This window comes from Protopterus annectens, chromosome 7.part0 (assembly GCF_019279795.1).
Source record: "Protopterus annectens isolate FY-2018-M chromosome 7.part0, PAN1.0, whole genome shotgun sequence".
Taxonomy (NCBI): Eukaryota; Metazoa; Chordata; order Ceratodontiformes; family Protopteridae; genus Protopterus; species Protopterus annectens.
In genome coordinates this window covers 411,044,981-411,064,735 of record NC_056739.1, presented here as the reverse complement: position 1 = coordinate 411,064,735, position 19,755 = coordinate 411,044,981, and the positions used below count along the sequence as shown (strand labels likewise).

Below are 19,755 nucleotides of genomic sequence, written 5' to 3'. Positions count from 1 at the left end.
GTTCCATACCTTCTATATAATCACACAAAACAAATGGGTACTGAATATTGTGTCTGAAGGTTACAGGTTCCACTTTCACACTCTACCAAGGCAAAAAGGAATGCCAGACCTGCCACAAATTCAGTGGGCAGAGGCACAAAAACAAATTACAGCCCTCATGGACACGAGAGCTATTCAAAAAGTGCCACAACAGGAACAAGTACAAGGATTTTACTCAAGACTTTACTTGGCCCCCAGAAAGGACAAAGCTTGGATACCCATACTGGTCCTATCTATTCTAAATACTTACCTGGATGTTCTGAAATTCAAAATGTTGACACTACAGCAACCTCTTCCCATGCTGGGCAAGAAGGATTGGCTTGTTACTTTGGACCTCAAAGAGGCATACCTGCATGTCCCAATCAGACAAAATTGCAGAAGATACCTCAGATTCATAGCTGGCACAATGCATTACCAATTCTCTGCACTGTTCTTTGGCTTATCTACTGCGCCCAGGGTCTTCACAAAATGCCTGGCACTAGTAATTGCATTTTGCAGGCAAAAAGGAATTCAAATATATCCCTACTTGGACGACTGCCTTGTTCAAGCAGAGAGCAAGGACATTCTACTAAAGCATCTGGCGTTTGTAAAAAGATTACTAATGGGCCTAGGGTGCACAATAAACGAAAAGAAGTCAAAACTAGCGCCCTCACAAGAGATAATATTCCTGGGTGCAAGCTTAAATACAACTGCCCAGATGTCTTATCTCATGCCAGACGAGCAAAAACAACTGACTCAGTACTTTCAATTGATGGCAACAAAAACCCAACTCCCTGCAAGAAAAATTCTGCAGGCCTTTGGTTTCATGGCGTCCTGCATACTACTAATACCATATGCCAGACTGCACTGTTACTAAAGACGGACAACACCACAGTTATGTGGTACATAAACAAGCAAGGGGGCACACATTCCTATCCCCTCTGCAGACAAGCCATGACTTTGTGGAACACAGCACTGACCTATCAAGTTCATCTGCAAGCACAATTCCTGCCAGGAAAGAAAAATACTCTGGCAGATGACTTAAGTAGAAACATCATGGATCCTCACGAGTGGAAATTAATCCACAAGTATTCAGCATGATAACACAAAAATGGAGGTGCCCAGACATAGATATTTTTGCCTCCCCTCTGATCTGCCAACTACAGAAATTCTGCACAAGGACTTACCACACACAAGCATGGAAAGTGGATGCTCTCTGATTCAGCTGGAAAACCCTAAAAGTTTATGCCTTCTCACCACTGCCTCTCCTTTCAAAGGTACTCCTAAAAGCCAGACAAGAGAGGCCAAAAATGATTCTGATTGCCCCAGACTGGCCACGCCAGCACTGGTACCCAGTCTTAAAGAACTTGGCTCAAGGCCCAGCATGGATTTTACCTCAAATTCCTCAGCTTCTGACTCAACAAAACAATCAGATCCTGCACAGCCAGCTCAAAACCTTAAATCTGGCTGCATGGCAGATAACTTAGCCAAGCAGCCAACACCTCTCTCTAAAGCTGTTATGGATGTCATTTTGGAGGCCAGGAGGCCCAGCACCAGGAAATCCTATTCAGAAAAGTGGAAGAGATTCTGCGCCTGTAACCAGGCTCAAGGCTTTGACCCTCTTGTTCCAAATATTCCTCAGATATTACAATACTTAACTGAGATGCTGGACAAAGGCCTATCCTTTTCATCAATTAAGATCCACGCCTTTGCCATTACAGCTCATTACAACACGGATCCTCCTATTTTCTCTCATCCATTACTAAGACAGTACCTCAGAGGGGCTAAAAACATAAGACCACCCCGGATAGCACGAAAACCAACTTGGGACCTCAACTTTGTCTTGGAAAAACTAACTTTACCGCCTTTTCAGCCAGCCAATTCAGCAGAATTAAAATTCATGTCATGGAAAACTGCTCTGCTTCTGGCAATAACCTCAGCACGAAGAGTCTCAGAGGTACAGGCATTAAAAGCAGTGAAACCTTTCATCATTTTTCATCAAGACAGGGTTTCTTTAAGAACAAACCCTACATTTATGCCAAAGGTGGTATCCAGTGTGGCTCTTAACCAAACCGTTCACTTGCCAACATTTTATCCAAATCCCCAGAATAAAGGGGAGAGACTTCTGCACTCATTGGACATAAGGCAGTTATGTTTCTACTTGGACAAAACAAAAGCTTTCAGGAAAACTGAGCAACTGTTTGTAGCATATGCTGCAGGATCACAGGGAAAGCCTATTTCAAAGCTGACTATCTCAAAGTGGATAGGACACTGTATCCGATGTTCTTCATCTCACATTGCTGCAGTCATAACCTGTGGGTAGTTCGCTGTCCTCTGTCGGCCCGAATACCAAAGTGTTAGGCTGGCGTCGGTCATGGTCGCTCAGATCTGACGTCAGTACGCCGTGGTATTAAAGCGCATGACCGACGCCATATCCTCAGTCTTTCTTGCCGCATGGTCCGAAGCAGAAGCAGCGTTTTGCAAGTGCCGTTCGGCGTCCTGAAATTTTCGTATTCTGAGTTTCAGACCGAAGACCAAGTTGGGCTAAGTACCCCGTTGGGGAATATTTTTGTCTTTTCTTGCCTCAGTTAAATCCGGATGTCAGAAAAAGTGAATAATTGTATTTCTTGTGGGAAACAGATACCTCATAGGGATTACCACTCTCTTTGTATTCCTTGCTTGGGGCCTGAGCACGACGTAGTCGGGTGTCGCTTTTGTGCTAGATTTAATAAGCGCACCATTAAACGCAGGTTAGATTGTGCTAGGCTTGTCTTGAGCGGTGTAATTACAATATGCCGTCGGATCCTCCGACGCCCGCTACCGCTAAGAAGCGTAAGGACAAATCGTTAAAGTCCAAGCAGGGTGAGTCGTCTGTTACGGACGCCGGTTCTTTAGAAATTACGGTGGAATCTGTAGATCCAGCCGAGGTTTCAGCTGAGTCTCAGGGGGAGCCTTTAGTTTTGCAGGATGTGGCCTCTCAGGAGTCGGGACAGGCTGAGGGGGCCTCTCAGGTTTCTGTAGTCCCTCCTTTGCATAAGGTGGTTAGGCCTTCTACTTCTGTCTCTAAGGTACCTTCCAAGGTCAGGCCTGGTTTGTCTTCCTCTGGTGTCAGCCCTAGTTCTGCAGGTTCTGTGCCTAAAAAGCATATGCTGAAAATGGCAGAAGATTTAATTACTTTAATCAGGGGTTCCTTGCCCCTACAGATAAGAGGCCTAGGGTAGAGCCAGAGGTGGAAGGATTGGAACATTCTTCAGATTACTCGAGTCTTCATTTGTGACATTCAGGATTTTCCTCCTTATTCTGATTCGGATGCAGAGGATTCTACTCCTTCTGCTTCCCCCCCAGAGGATTTTTCCTTTTCTGAAACCCTGCATTCCATGAGAGAGCATTTTAAGTGGGAAGGTCAGGATTTCTCACACTCTAGAAAGAGACTTAGGGAATTTTTGTTTTTACCACAGCATAGGCCCTTGGCTATACCCCCTGTTTTGGATGTTTTCTCTGAAGCTTCCCTAAATCCTGATTCTTTGCCTCCTGCCCCGGTCAAGCCTGACAGGTATTACAGAGTGCCTGAGGCTCATAAATACTTGTATAAAAGCCCGAGAGCTGACCCAGAAACTATTAGCCAGGGTCCTAAGGGAGTCCGAGCTTCTGTTGTAAAGAATCCAGTTCCTATGGATAAAGATTCTAGAGCTTTGGATAGGTGGGGTAAAAAAGTGTATACCTCTTCCACTCTAGCAATGAGGGCTTTGAATTGCCAGTTTCATATGCGGAAGTACCAGAACTTTCTCCTGAGTCAGTTGAAATCTAAGGTTGATGCTTTGGCAGAGGGCATTGAGTGTAAGGAATTGCAGGATTTAGTTCATGCCTCTGATCAGGTGGGTAAGCATTCTTTACAGTGTGGTTTTGATGCTCTTCAGGCCTCTTCCAGGGTGGCTGCCACTGGATCAGTTATTCGTAGGCACGCCTGGCTTAAGGATCAGAATTTGTCAGAGCATGTTAAAGCTCGAATTTTGGATGCTCCCCTTCAGTCTGAAGTTTTGTTTGGTTCTCCTGTGGAGTCAGTTTTGAAGAAAATGGAAGACAAAGCTAAGTCTATGCAAACAGTTAAGGATTTTTTACAGGTGCAGCCCCCTAAGTTTAGCAGAAATTGGCCTACTAAGGGATGGGCTTATCCTTCTTCTGATTTACAGTCTAGGGGCAGATCAAGACGTGGTAGGGGCAGAGCTCATGCTCAAGGTTCTTTTCGACCTAGGATGTGGAGTTCCCCTACACAATCTTCAGGTGAAGGCAGGGGTCAGCCTTTTCGTAAACAGACCCAATGACCTGTATCTCCAGCTGCCAGACCCCTCCTGTCTGGCAGCTCCTCTGGGAGGAAAGTTGGCACATTTCAGGAAAAATTGGATTTTAGTCACTCAGGACAAATGGGTGTTGGACATTATAGCTCGAGGCTACAAGTTTTATTTTCACACCTTGCCTCCTTTCAAAGGCATGCCAGACGTTCCTTCTCAGCAAAAGGTGGAGGCTTACAAACAGATTTCTTTACTTCTCAACATGGGGGCTATCCAGGGGGTGCCTCCGTCAGAAGTAGGCCTAGGATTTTATTCTCGCCTGTTTCTTGTACCAAAGAAAGGAAACACTTGGAGGCCAATTCTGGATTTGTCTATTCTCAACACATACCTGGACATTCCAAAATTCAAGATGTTAACTTTACAACAACTTCTGCCTCTTTTAGGCAAGGATCACTGGATGGTAACTCTGGATCTCAAAGAGGCTTATCTTCACATTCCTATCAGGCCCAGCTGCAGGAGGTTCCTGCGTTTTGGCTGGGACTTTACATTATCAGTTCTCTGCATTGCCCTTTGGCTTATCTACTGCCCAGGGTGTTCACAAAGGTCCTGGCACCAGTGATAGCCTTCTTCTGTTAAGGGAATACAAATCTATCCTTATTTGGACGATTGCCTGATTCTGGCTCAAGACAAAGTCGAGTTACTTCACCATCTACAGTACGTTATGGCAGTGTTAAGGTGCCTAGGGTATTCTGTGAACGAAACAAAGTCCAGTCTAGTACCCTCTCAGGACATGTGCTTTCTGGGTGTGAGACTGAATACAGCTTCTCAGATGGCATTTCTGACCACGGACAAACAAAGAAATCTTACCCTTTACTTCCAGCAATTGTCTCTACGGTCCAGGCTGACTGCAAGGACAGTCCTTCAAGCCTTGGGGTTCATGGCATCTTGTATTCTGGTGCTTCCCAATGCCAAACTGCATATGAGGAAGCTACAATGGTATCTCAAAAGCGTATGGACTCAACACTGCCACGATTTGGACACGTCATTCCGATGATACCTTGCATCCAAAGGGAATTTTTGTGGTGGGCTCAGGAATGTCACGTAAACAAGGGACTCTCTGTGACCCGACCAGAGGCGAGTCAGATCTTAATGACAGATGCCTCAGACATGGCCTGGGGAGCACACTTCAATGGAAAATGGGTTCAAGACACGTGGCCTGCCAGACTACAACATTTGCATATCAACATGAAGGAGATGTTAGCAGTCCAATTTGCATTGATGGCTTTCAAGGATTTACTTCACCCAGGACAAGTGTTGATTCAGACAGACAACACAACAGTCATGTGGTACATCAACAAGCGGGGGTACCCATTCGTACCCTCTTTGCAGACAGGCTATGATTTTGTGGGAGATTGCTCTCAGTATGCACCTCACCCTTCAGGCAAGGTTTCTGCCAGGAGCACAGAACTCCTTAGCAGATGTTTTGAGCAGACAGATGGTGGATCCCCACGAGTGGAAATTGGATCCTCATGTCTTTCAACAGTTGACGGTGGCATGGGGGACTCCAGACATAGATCCGTTCGCTTCTCCACTGAATTACCAACTGCCAAAGTTTTGCACAAAGCTATTTCACCCAAAAGCTTGGAAAGTGGATGCTCTATCATTCAGTTGGAACAATCTTCACGTTTATGCATTTCCTCCTCTGCCTCTCCTTCCCAAGGTGCTCCTAAAGGTCAGACAGGAGAAGCCTTGCATGATCCTGATAGCTCCAGATTGGCCATGGCAGCACTGGTACCCAATGCTGAGGACTTTGGTATGGGAGCCTCCTTGGCCTTTGCCATTAATTCCACACCTTTTGTCCCAGGCAAGCAATCATTTCCGCAATGTCAGGATTCAATCCCTGCATCTGACAGCCTGGCGTATTCTGTTTTAGACCCTGGGGGGTCTCAGCTTCCTCAACAAGTTCTGAATGTCATTTTGGAGGCCAGACGGCCTAGTACAAGGAAAGTTTATGCAGATAAATGGAGGAGATTTTTTCTTTGGAGCAAAACAAAGAGTTTTGATGTTTCAGTGCCTAATTTGAGTGTTTCACTTCAGTATCTTACAGAATTATTAGACAAGGGTTTGTCTTTCTCCTCTGTAAAAGTTCATGCTGCAGCCATTTCTGCTCACTATGATTGTGACCCACCATTATTCTCTCACCCTTTGTTCAAGCAATTTCTTAGAGGGGCAAAGAACATAAGACCCCCACGTAGAGCTCCTACTCCTTCCTGGGATCTCAATTTTGTGTTGGAAAAGCTCACTTTACCTCCTTTTGAACCTGTAGCTACTTCAGAGTTGAAGTTTTTGTCTTGGAAGACTGCTTTTTTGTTGGCCATTACATCTGCTAGAAGGGTATTTGAATTACAGGCTCTAATAGCAGTTGAACCCTTCCTGATATTTCATAAGGATAGGGTCTCACTACTAATCCTACTTTTATGCCTAAAGTTGTTTCTAATGTGGCCTTAAACCAATCTATTCATCTGCCTACATTTTATGCTGATCCCCAAAATAAGGGGGAGAAAATTTTGCATTCTTTGGACATTCACAGGCAGTTGCGTTATTATTTGAGCAGAACTAAGGGGTTCAGGCAGTCCCAACAGTTATTCATTTCTTTTGCCTTGGGATCTCAAGGAAAACCTGTTTCAAAACAAACTATTTCTAAGTGGATTGGGCATTGCATTGCTTTCTGTTATTCTCATCATGGCAAGGAGGTTCCGGCTGGAATCAGACCTCATTCCACTAGGGCTACGGCCACTTCTACTGCTTTTTTAAGGGGAGTAGCTACTAAGGATATTTTGGAGGCAGCTACCTGGAGTTCAGTGCACACTTTCTCTAAACATTACCATCTTCCTCTTTATTCCAAATCTAGGGCTGGGTTTGCCACTGCAGTTTTACAGGGCATGTTAGCAGCTCCTAATGCTATCTGATTTTACCAACCTCCCTTTACCTTTGCTTTGGGATTCTACCCACAGGTTATGACTGCAGCAATGTGAGATGAAGAACATAGTACAGTTTTGTACCTACCATAAATGTAGATGTTCAAGATCCACATTGCTGCAGTCTAATCCTCCCTCCTTCCCCTCTGTAGTTTGGGGTGGCTGTGTGGTTTTTGGTGTATCTATTGTTGTTATATTGGTGATTGGGTATTTTTCTATTTTTGGCTATGGCCTTTTTCTTTAAGGCCTTCTGACATCTGGGGCAAGAAAGACTGAGGATATGGCGTCGGTCATGCGCTTTAATACCACGGCGTACTGACGTCAGATCTGAGCGACCATGACCGACGCCAGCCTAACACTTTGGTATTCGGGCCGACCGAGGACAGCGGACTACCCACAGGTTATGACTGCAGCAATGTGGATCTTCGAACATCTACATTTATGGTAGGTACAAAACTGTACATCTGAAGTAGGCAGACTTCATTCGTCTGCAACCTGTGGGTATCGGATCCGACCTCGGATCCGAGCCGGCAATTCAAAAGCTTAGGCTCCGAGCTCCTAGCTCCTCCCTCTTACCCATAACCCCTTGCCAAGCCCTGACTGACCTCAGATTTCGTTTGCCGTTTTTCAAGTAGTTACAAATTCTAGAGCTCCTGGCGTTGTTGAAGAAAGATAAGATGTTTTGACTAAAAAAGTTTTGAAAATCTCTATTTTTGTTATTGATATTGTTAGTGTTGAGTGTGTATAGGCTTTCCTCTCTCTTTTATTTAATAGTTCTCGGGTTTTGCGTAGTTTGTTTGTGTGTGTTGTGTTAGGCCTTAGGGTTTGTGATGTCTGAAGCCCATAAGGCTGTTTTCTCTAAATGTACCGAGTGTGGCCATAAGCTGTCCCCAGCGGATGGCCACACTCGGTCTTGCTCTTGGGGTTGAACACCTGTCATCTGGTTGTACCATTTGTGCAGGGTTCAACCCGGCTTTGAGGAGCGGAGGTCGAAGCTGGTGCTGGCGGGTCTTTTACCTCCAGATACCGCTTCGGCCTCTGCCCCTTCCACTCAGCAACCTGTTGCTGTGGGTTCTCCCCCTCCGGCTGGGACTCAACCTCCCTTTAAGTTGCCGGAGGAAGAGTCCTCTAGGGAGAGAGAAGAAGAGAGACACAGGAGAGGCACCACAAGCGGAGAGCGAAACTTCCAGTTCGGCTCCTCCATCTAAGCGGGCCTCCCTGTGCCTTCTAGCTTTCCTCCTCCTCGGCTCCACTCCCCTCGGTTCTCTCCTGGACCCGAGGAGGAGGAGGCTAGCCCTTCTAGGAGGTCTCGAGGCTCTCTAGGTCCGGCCGGTGGCCTCCACCAGGTCAACTTTTTCCATGAGTGAAGCTGATATGGACCGGATGATGAGGAAATTCATCCAGGCCCAAATGCAAAAGGGAGTGCTCCTAGCCCCCATCCGGGAGGGCTTCGACCCCGCCCCTTGGCTCCTTCTCCGACCCATACCACGGGTTCGGAGCTGTCGGCGCCGGGCAGACTTGGATCCGGGGGTGGGTCGGATCCGATGGGTCGGCGCACCTGGATCCGTCCCATCCCTTGAGTGCTGGTGCCGGACCCGACCTCTCGGAGCCGAGGGCCGAGCCTCGGATCCGAGGGAGCTGGTGTGTCTTCGGCTCCGTCCAGGTTGGAGCGCACCGGTCTGTCGGATCCGACGGTTTCGGCTCCGACTCCGATCCGTGCGTCGGATCCGAGTGGGGGTTGGCTCTCGGGGTTTAGAGAAGCTGGCTCCCCCTCGGCTTTCGACGTAGTGGAAAGGGCACTGTTGAGGATGTCCGGACCCCCGGTCCCTGCCACGGCTCCATCCCGCACTCCCTTGCAGTTGGGCCAGGCCCCCACCAGCCGGTCCCAGGGACAGCCCGCCTCGATGTCCCAAGTGGTTCCCTTGGAACATCCAACGGCTGAAGAGTACTCCTCGGACAGCCCCCCCGATGAAGTACCTCGGAAGCGTAAGTGCAAAAGGAGGCACATGGACTCCCGAGTCCGTTACTGAAGACACAGACTTGGATGAAGGGAAGGCTCCCCTAGGTCACCCCTGAGGGCGTCTCATTTGGAGACATTATGGAGATGTTAAGGATCAGGGGGGGTGGTCTGCCCCCAAGGCCTCCTCGGACGAGTCTGTGTTCTTGGAGGCATTCGAGGGCCCTTCTACCTCTTGGGTGTCCCCTCCTGCTGACCCTCTGGTGGATCTTATTTCCATCAGGCGTGGAAGGATCCGGACACCGTTGAGCCTGTCCCCAAGCGCCCGGACCGCATCCTTTCCCCTCGGCGGACCGCACTCACTGGAGCAAGGGCCCCCAGTAGATGCCATGATGATGGCTGCAGCCACGAAGAGGAATTGGCCCAGGAGAGTCCCTCCATGCATCCTCCGGGCAAGGAGTCCCTCGATGGATCGCATTGGGAAGCGAGTTTTCAGTTCAGCAACCTTCTCTTTGAGGCGCTGAACTACATGGCACATGTCATTAGGATGCAGCGGGATCTGATTAAAGAATACGCTGCATCTCCCCGAGTCCATGTCGGTGAGGATAAACAGGTATATTCCACCCGAATGGCCACTCTCAGATCAGTTTCCAATACGTCTATCGGCTGCTTTCTCATGCTACTGAGGGAGCTAGAGCCAGCGGAGCAAGCCTAGTCATGAGGCGACAGGCCTGGCTCCGCCACTGTGATTTTGCAGAGCCCTTCAAGGCGACCTTCGCGAATGCCCCCTTCGATGGTTCTGCCTTGTTTGGCAAGACTGTTCGCGAAACATTAGTCCAGAGCGAAAAGGACGGGAAGATGCTGTCTGCCGTCGGAGTCCGCTTCTCAGCTCCCCAGAGGTCCTTCTCTAAGAACCAAAAGGGACAGAAGAAGATGTGGTTCCGGAAATCGCAGCAGTCCCAACCTGCTCCGGATAACCAGTCCTTCCGTGGCAGAGGAGGACGGGGAGGTCGTCGTGCTAGAGGCAGAGGGGCTCCTGGCAATTTTGGGTCCAGGGAACCTTTCTCTGATAGACCCACGCAGCAGCCCTGAAGGGTTGCCCGGCTGTCCGTCTCTGGAGGCAGTCGGGGGGCGGTTTTCGAGGCACCTGACTTCTTGGGAGTCCATAACAACAGACAGTTGGGTGCTTCGTGTCATATCCAGAGGTTATTCAATTCCTCTATTCAAGGTTCCCAAATCTCGCAGCCTCCCAGATGTTCCACCCGACCAAAGGGAGGCGGCAGCTGTCGAAATCGAACAGCTGCTAGAAAAAGAGCTATCCAGCGTCCCGAGATCAAACCGGATTAGGGTTTTACTCCAGGTTCTTCTTGGTGCCAAAGAAAGCAGGGGACCTAAGACCAATCTTAGACCTTTCCCAGCTGAACCTGTCAGTAACCAAGCAAAAGTTCGGATGGTCACCCTGCAATCTATACTCCCCTCTTGAGGAGAACGACTGGATGTGCTCCACCGACCTCAAGGCAGCGTACTACCACATTCGCATGGACAGGCGATCCAGGAGGTTTCTTCGCTTCGGCTGGGAGCCAGTCATTATCAGTTCAGGGTCCTCCCTTTGGTCTCACCTCAGCCCCAGGGTGTTCACCAAGGTGCTAGCGGTGGTAGCGGCCCACCTGAGGCTCCAGGGATTACAGGTCTTTCCGTACCTGGACGACTGGCTCCTGGACGGCATCATCAAGGCATCTTCTGTGCTCAGCCAGAGACTATTTTCTTCAACTGGACCCAGGGCTGGGCATCACGATCAACTGGGAGAAATCTTTGCTGCATCCAACACAAGTTATAGATTTCATAGGAGGAAGACTAAACACCAGATCAATGCGAGCCTTCCTCACTCCAGACAGAATTGCCAACCTGAAGTGTCATGTGACAGCGGTCCTGCAACCATCTCCAACTGCAGCTTCGGTCCTGAGAGCCCTAGGTTCTATGGCGGCAGCTATTCCGCTTCTCATTCATGCTCGCTTACGCATGCGGGTTCTTCAATGGACCCTTCAGGTTCAGTGGTCCCCTCTTTGTTCCCCTCTCAACGCTCCGATTGCAGTCAGCAAGGCGTGCAGGGACTCCCTTCTTTGGTGGCTTCTTTCTCCGGAGCCCTGGCAGGGAGACCTTTTGTGCTGCATTTCCCGAGCCACAGTGACCACGGACGCTTCTTGCCTCGGGTGGGGGGGGGCATTCTGCGGGAAAGATTGTCCAAGGCACGTGGAATCCCACAGAGACGTCATTGCATATAAATGTCCTGGAAATGAGGCGGTGCTCCTAGCGTTGCAAGCACTTCACCACGTTCTTCCTTCAGGGACTATTGCGATTCAGACAGACAACATGTCGGTAGTCTGGTATATCAACAAACAGGGAGGAACCAGGTCTTACCCCCTTTGTCGAGAGGCCATGAGAGTCTGGGAATGGGCAATTTCCACCAAACGCTTTCTGGTAGCAACGCACATTCCGGGAAAGTCCAACATCTTTGCGGACAAGCTCAGTCGCACCATTCTTTCTCCACACGAGTGGTCTCTCAATCCTCAAGTAGCGAAGAAGATTTTTGCCGTCTGGGGGCAACCCTTTTGCGATCTTTTTGCCTCTCACTCAAACACCAAATGCGACAATTTCTTCGCTCTGCTTCCCCCACCAGGGGAGTTCCCGAGTGATGCTCTGGTGCATGCTTGGCCTCCCGGTCTCCTTTATGCCTACCCTCCACTTCCTCTGATGCAGAGGCTTCTACAGAAAGCCAACAGTTTGGGGAGCAGAATGATTCTCATTGCCCCGTTCTGGCCTCGTCAACCTTGGTTCCCCTTCGTATGGTCTCACAAAATCAATCCACCCTGGATTCTGGATCCAATTCCGGATCTCATCTCCCACCCTCTGGGAATGTCGATTCCCAATCTGCGCACCCTGAAGTTGACAGCTTGGCTGCTCCAGTTCCATCCTTGATTAGGACTCCCGGTATCTCATCACCGGTCAAGGCCATTTTAGTGGCAGCTCATAAACCTTCCACCAGGCAGGTTTATCAGAGTAAATGGAAGAGATTCTCTATTTGGGCGGTACAGAGAACTTTGGATCCTTTCTCGGCACCTATGTCAGCGGTGCTGGATTTTTTAACAGACCTCTTTCATCAGGGGGCAAGTTCTTCTACGATTAAGGTACAATTGGCAGCTGTCTCGCATTATCACATTGGTCATGAGACAGCTCCCCTTATGACGGCGAAATTATGCAAAACATTTCTCAAAGGGATTTTTTTGTTGAGGCCTCCAGTCAAGGAGGTTGTACCACCTTGGGACTTGTCTTTAGTTCTGCAAGCCCTTACTGCTCCTCCCTTCGAGCCTGCAGCTTCTACAGATCTAAAGTACCTTTCCTGGAAGACTGCCTTCTTGGTAGCTATCACGTCAGCCAGAAGAGTGTCTGAGCTTCAGGCTCTATGCGTCAAGCCGCCTTACCTTTCTTTCTTCCCTGATAGGGTGTGCCTCAGGACCAATCCATCTTTTCTTCCGAAGGTCTCTTCTGAATCCAATATTAACCAATCAATTAATTTACCTGTGTTTTTTCCCAAGTACTCAAACAAAGGAGAATACAAATTGCATTCCTTGGATGTTCATAGACAATTACGTTTTTATATTCACAGAACAGCTGGTCACAGGAAATCAGATCAGCTGTTCGTCTCCTTTGCTAAATTTGCTCTGGGTAAAGCAGTATCTAAAGTCACACTATCTAAGTGGATTGCTAATTGTATTCTGCAGGCATATGACACTTTAGACCTGCTCCTCAGAGGGTTACGGCTCATTCTACTAGGGCAGTTTCCACGTCAGCCTTTAAGTCCCGTGTATCATTGGATGATATCTGCGCGGCAGCTACTTGGGCCTCGCCTCATACTTTTATTTCTCATTATAAGGTGGATGTTGTTTCTAGAGGAAGAGCATCCTTTGGCTCAGCGGTGCTCCGAAACATCCTTCCATGACGGCCGCCCAAGATTCAGGTAGCTAGGGACTCTGTCCCACAGGTTGCAGATGAATGAAGTCTGCCTACTTCAGATTTAGAAGTTATGTACTCACCATAACGTTCCATCTGAGTAGGTGACTTCATTCGGATCAACTCATCCCCTCCATCCCCCTGACCTTTATAGAGCGAGTATTTATGCTGTTTTAGTGTACTGTAGTCAGTATTTTGAGGCAAAGTCAATCTGAGGTCAGTCAGGGCTTGGCAAGGGGTTATGGGTAAGAGGGAGGAGCTAGGAGCTCGGAGCCTAAGCTTTTGAATTGCCGGCTCGGATCCGAGGTCGGATCCGATACCCACAGGTTGCATCCGAATGAAGTCACCTACTCAGATGGAACGTTATGGTGAGTACATAACTTCTAATTTTCTGCTACACACAACATGGAAAAACAGTGCCTAACAACATTAGGCCACATTCTGCCAGGGCAACAGCCACTTCAGCAGCCTTTCTTAGAGGAGTACCAACCAAGGATATTTTGGAAGCTGCAACTTTGAGTTCAGTGCACACCTTTACCAAGCATTACCACTTGCCTCTTTACTCTAAATCCAGAGCAGGCTTTGCCACTGCAGTGCTGCAGGGCCTTATAGCCACTCCAAATCCTTTATAGACCCAGCCACCCAACCTCAGCTTTGGGATTCAACCCAAGTGTAATGACTGCAACAGTGAAACACGATGAACATAGTACAGTTTTGTACCTACCATAAATGTAGATGTTCGAGTGTATTCACTGTTGCAGTCCAGGTTACCCACCCTCCATCCCCACTTACTCTGCTGGGACTTATCTATGCCTTTCTATCCTATATAACTTATATACAACCTGTGTGATGTATTTGCTTGTAAATAAGGGTATTGTTTTTTATTTACTGTATGTTTTTGTTAGCAATATGTATTGCCTATCTATTTGGGGGCACCTGACATCTGGGGCAAGAAAAACTGAAGAAAATGGCGTCGGTTGCATCTTATATACCCCTGGCGCACTGATGTCAGGGAAGAGGCGACAGCAACCGACGCCGGACCAAGACTTTGGAACTCGGGCCGACTGCGGGCCGCCTGCCAGCAGGATAACCCAAGTGTAATGACTGCAACAGTGAATACACTCGAACATCTACATTTATGGTAGGTACAAAACTGTACTTTCTGTAAACTCCCCAGACAGTCATTTCATCTGATTGAGCAATTTCTTTCCTCCCTGGTATCTGTTAACCACATGTGGCACTGAATTAAAGGCCTGGCTAGAAATGCAACATCAGTAAATTAAATGCCAATGTAATCTTCTCATAAAACTAAACAGGGTTTGTTTGACATATCCCCCCATTAACAAAAAATTATCCTTTATAAGTATTTCATATCTTCCCTGTACTTTGGCTGTCATTTGATACTCGGCCATCTTTCTGTAAGTTGGGGGCAGGATTGGAGAAAGCATTCTGACTAGCTTCAAGAAATAAGGTTAGAGTAATCGGTATCAGTGTACCTTTTGCCTTAATCTTAAGGATTAAGAATTAGATCTGTTGCTGCTTTTACTAGCCAGGGGAGGGCAGTATTCACCATGTAATACATTGGAAACTTTTGAAACAAGTGAAGATTGTGTATTCTTTGGATAGCTGACAGCCAGTTGCCGTGATTTAGAATAGTGCAGTAATGTTCTGTAATGTAAGAGAGGATCACAGATTTGTAAATATGGAAAACGGGGCCTGTCCCTCCTATTACACTAAAGTGTGATAAGTGACTTCCAGCTCTGAATACAGATCCTTGTGACTTGCCCCAAGGCATGGAAAGAGAAAAAGCAATTAGTCTTGGGGATTAGTGCATTTGAGTAACAGTTACAGAAAAGTACTTTTCCTTGCAGTATCCTTGTTTTTTAGCATTCTGTTTGTGTACCTCAAAAGGTTCAAGTACACCTTTTTTGTAATCCCTGATACAAGTTAGCACTTTTTGTCACCCACCTTGGTCTGGATATTAAACAGTACGGTATTTTTACTGTAACCACCGATTTCCTAACAGCATCTTTCCTTCTTTCTTAGTATTAGGAATAGTTCAAAGATCAAATGTTGTCTGACTAGTGGCTTCTCTCTCTGTTCAAATTCCACCTCTTCTAGTAACTACTACTACTTTTTCCTCTGCTGCCTTTTAAGTGATGAACATCTAGTCTTTTAATGGTAGGATAAGTATTCATTAGTAATTCTTTTCAGTATGCATGAAGTGTGCTCATTTCAGACTGCTATTACTTGACCCCACTGAAAGACACTGCTTTGAACTTCAACCTGATGATCAAACCATCTAGCTATTTATTGTATTTTATTTACTTGTATTGGTTATACCCACCGGTTCTTGATCATCTGCCCTTCCTCCCTTCTCAGACAGCTGTCCCATTTGTTCCCCTTTTCACTGGGATGGAGAGCTGATTCAAAGATGCTGTCAAGGGGGTTTTCCTGCTGTCCTAACACCCTGCCATTTTGCTGCTGATGCACTCATTTGTTTACAAAAGTAACGCTGCAGTAGCCTTCTTCTAACAGGATGACTCCCATTGTTGCATATATGCCCTCCCAAGTACAGTGCTTCTCTTTGGATAAGTACTAGCAGAGCAGGTTAGCAGCAGCTGAGCACAATACAAGTGCTGCACACCATTCACATATACCACTGGGGCACCCTGTAGCCGATATACAGAGTACTGCAGTATTTGGGAGTGCACTAAAAGTGATTCCAAAGCAGGTATCAGTGCAAAGTACAGAAATCATATCTCTGCAGTTCTTTTAATTGAGCTAAGAACAGAATTTTGAGGTTTACTTTTTAATTGGCCATGTTTAGCTTCTCATCACTGCTTTCTTAAACTGACAGGATTTCTCCCTGTTTCCTGGTTGACATAACCTTGGTAATCACTTGGTTGTATAACTTATTTTTCAGAAGTCTTACCCTGCCTATAAGTCTTGGTTGTTTCAAATGGAAGGGGTGGTACAACAACTGACAGGTGTTTATGCTGGTGGGAGGTAGGATTTCTTGGTTTGCAGACTATGACCTTTTGGGGAAGGAAAGACTCCGGGGACTGTTCTTGATTTTGCACTAACATTAAAGTCGTACAACAGTTGGGGAAGGAAAAACTTATCCACATTTACTGCTCAGCACTATAACCTTCTATTTTAAAAATGAATCTAAAGATTGAACTTTCTGTTCATTTTCCTCCGTGAAGTAAGTTTTGTCCAGCTTAATATCCCTCAGTACATGCACATATATGCGTATATTAGATGTTTTCCAAACAGATCCATTCACAGCTGTCTTAATTGCCCAAATTCAGACATATTAGTTGATCAGAGGGAAGACAGGATTGAATTTTTTTAAGGATATAAAACAGAAAAGTGGCAGTAGTTGTTACAGTCTAAACTAGATATTACTCTGACGCCTGATGCATGGTTGTATCCCATTGATAATGACAGCTTTATTGATACAGAAGTGAAACAGATGGCTCATTTTTATTCATGTGAGTAACTATGTTATGGCCTTTTTATTTTGTTTTAGTGGCTGAATAAATGTGCACTATTTGGATTTTTGGATGAGTCTTGAAAAGAGCCAAAAAAGCAAGGGGAGCTTGAATGAGTAGTAGCAAAAGCTGTCACCAAGTCTTGTTTTCTATATTCAAAAGACCTGTTCCACTTTAAAGGGTCAAGCATTTGGCACCTCTTGCCATTGATTTAAATTCCCTTTTTTCAGAAATTAGTTGTACTTCTAGAATGTACTGCTTATTACACAAAAATAGACATCATTTTCTGTTGTGATTTTTATAGTTGCAGAAGAAAGTTTGTTGCAGCCCAAAACAAAAGGATACTTTTTTTCTGACCTATCTCTTCATCCATTCAGACATATCAATGTACTTTTTTCAGTAGTAGTTCCACACTACAAATGTGTATCTTTTAAGCAACTGCTGTATGCCGAACATAATACTGTTAACATGCACACCACGGACCTACTGCAAAAGAATTACACAAAACTATTCAGCCTGAGCTTGTTTTGCAGTTCTTCCTTCACTGCATGTTATATGTGAGCAAGACAAATAATGTAATACAGAACATTTCAGAGTGAGTGAGTTAACATTTCTAAAAGAAGAGAAGTGAATCTTTCCAATTAAAATTATCCGATGTGAAGAGATATAGTTTATTTTTAATTATTTCTCTGAATCTTTGAAATTGATTATCTTTTATTACAGAAATGAGACAAAAGTTTGATGCAGGTGAAGATCCCTTGGATCCTGAGAACCAGCAGGGAGGTGGTCATCCACACCAGTGGCCATTCGAATTCAACCCTTTCGGTTCTGGCAACTTCCACTTCAAATTTAACTTCAACTGATCCATGATGTGTTTCCGAAGGAGAAGTAGCCTTAGAAGCTCTCTGGACTATTTTTGACTAAGAAGTGCACTGACTTTACCAAGCTGCTTTAATAGACAAACTTTGGGCTTCTTTTGAGAAAGTGCAATTCAGAACAAAAAAAGATGGCTTTGGTATTTTTTTTTTACCAAACAAGACATTGTTTATATGTATGAGCACTCCTTGTCCTAAATGGATGCCATTTTTGTTACTGTTCTACAGAACTCTTCACTTGACCGGATGCTTAAATATAAAGGATGATGCACCCCACTTTGTATTTGAGATGGAGCCAAACTGCAAAGAAAGTAAATACAGAGATTATAAGACTAAGTTTCTGAATGATATAAATATTTTAATAACAGAGTTATTTATGAAGAAGCACTCATGCTTATCACATTTGTTAATTGTGTAGAATTCAGAATTACTTTTTCAAACTTTTACTTTAATAGTTCTTTATCCTATTTTAGCATTTTATTTTATTAATTTGTTTGAGGTTATTGTATTTTGGTTGTGAGTTGTTTGCTTTCTGCTGTTTACAAGTTTCATATTATTTTGCTGTCCTGGTTCTGTTTTGTTCATATTTTAAATAGTACCTTCTGCACTTACACTAGATGAAGATGACATTTTCAGTTTGGGTTTAAGTATCACTGTTGTAAAGCCAACAATTTTCAGATTTTAAAATGTGCAGTATTAGCCACCACTAAGTAATAATAATCTTGAATTATATTAAACTTTCTTAGCACCATCAGTTCTACTGGCCAAAAATTTTAGTTATTAGTTTAGTGCAAACCAATGCCATTCAAGTTTGCCACCCTTTTGTAGAGAGGTATAAAATGTTGCCTAGATTTTTTTAGGACTGATTGACATAGAAATAAATTTTGCACAGCATCTTGGTTTAACAGTTTGTTCTGTACTAAATGCAAAAATATATATATATATATATATATATATATATATATATATATATATCATTGCAGACTTTAATTCTTTGGTTACTTCTGTTCTTTAAGACACAGAATTAGAATAACTTGATGTAAAAATTTGAATTCTGATTGTTTTCAGACTGGTCCTGTTCCTTGCCTTTTTCAAACCAAGATGTTATGGGCCCTGTTTCTCGTAATCTGGTTCTCTGTTCTTAAAAGTGTTACAAGTTTATTGAGACATGCTTTTAGTAACATAGAAAAAAAAGCAAACTGTGCATTTGTTAGCATGTTGGCTCATACTGGATTACAGCAACATGCTTAACAGCCAGAGGACACATTTCACAGAACATAACACAGCAGGGGTCTGTACTCCTCTTAAACTTGAAGCTGATAACTCCAAACAGATGACTGTTCAATAAAGAATCCACATGGAAATTCAATCTAACAATGTTGTTTGCACTTTATTTGAAAGCTCCATATGCAAAAATGAAATGATTATTTGAAAATGCGCCTGTAATATTAAGCTAATGTATTTCAGATAAAGTAAGTATACACAGAGCATGAAATGTGAGGTAGAGTGTGCAACAAGGGTGTAATACATGTAGCAAGCAATGGGTTGGTTTAAGTGATTTGTGTTACTGTGAGTTATACAGCTGCAGTTCAGAACCTTTTTCTTTGTTACCTCAGATAGCTCCTCATGTACAGTAGAACATCGATTCCATTAGAAAGGAGTTTTGGTACCTCTTGATCCCCCCCCGTCAAGTTGTAGAAAGGTAGGAGGGTGAGTTCAAGGGAATGCCACCAATCCTTTGTATTGGAATGATGGTAATTGAACTTTTGTATTTTTTTACTCATTCTATGTTTATGAAATAACAGCTTCCAGGTGGAATTGTCAGCAGTCACCCAAACTGCACCGATTGCTGTGATTAGGGAGTATAGAGGCAAAAAAAAGCTTTGATTACAGTTAATTTGATGAAATCTTTTATTTACTGGCTTTTAAGCCGCTTGATGTTTAACATTTAAAAATATTTGTTTCTACAGTTCTTACAGGGAGTAATAAGCACAGTGGTTTAGTGCAATGTCCTTGCAAATGCTAGGTTGAAATTAAACAAAGAGATGTGACCCCCACCATACTTGGGGTGACAGTATATCTGTAGATGTTCAAGTACTGATGTGACCTTGGCGGTTCTTACCTATAGTGGGT

General features: G+C 45.1%; 1 protein-coding gene across 1 annotated transcript in view; it reads left to right on the top strand.

The window, feature by feature from the left end:
• LOC122806498 (dnaJ homolog subfamily C member 3-like) overlaps positions 1-18,554 on the top strand; it is a 305,071-nt gene extending 286,517 nt beyond the window's left edge. The window contains exon 12 of the mRNA XM_044076997.1: positions 17,471-18,554. Coding sequence (XP_043932932.1) covers positions 17,471-17,610 — 140 coding nt within the window. The 3' untranslated portion in view covers positions 17,611-18,554. The remainder of the gene's footprint in view (positions 1-17,470) is intronic.
• Positions 18,555-19,755: the final 1,201 nt, after the last annotated feature.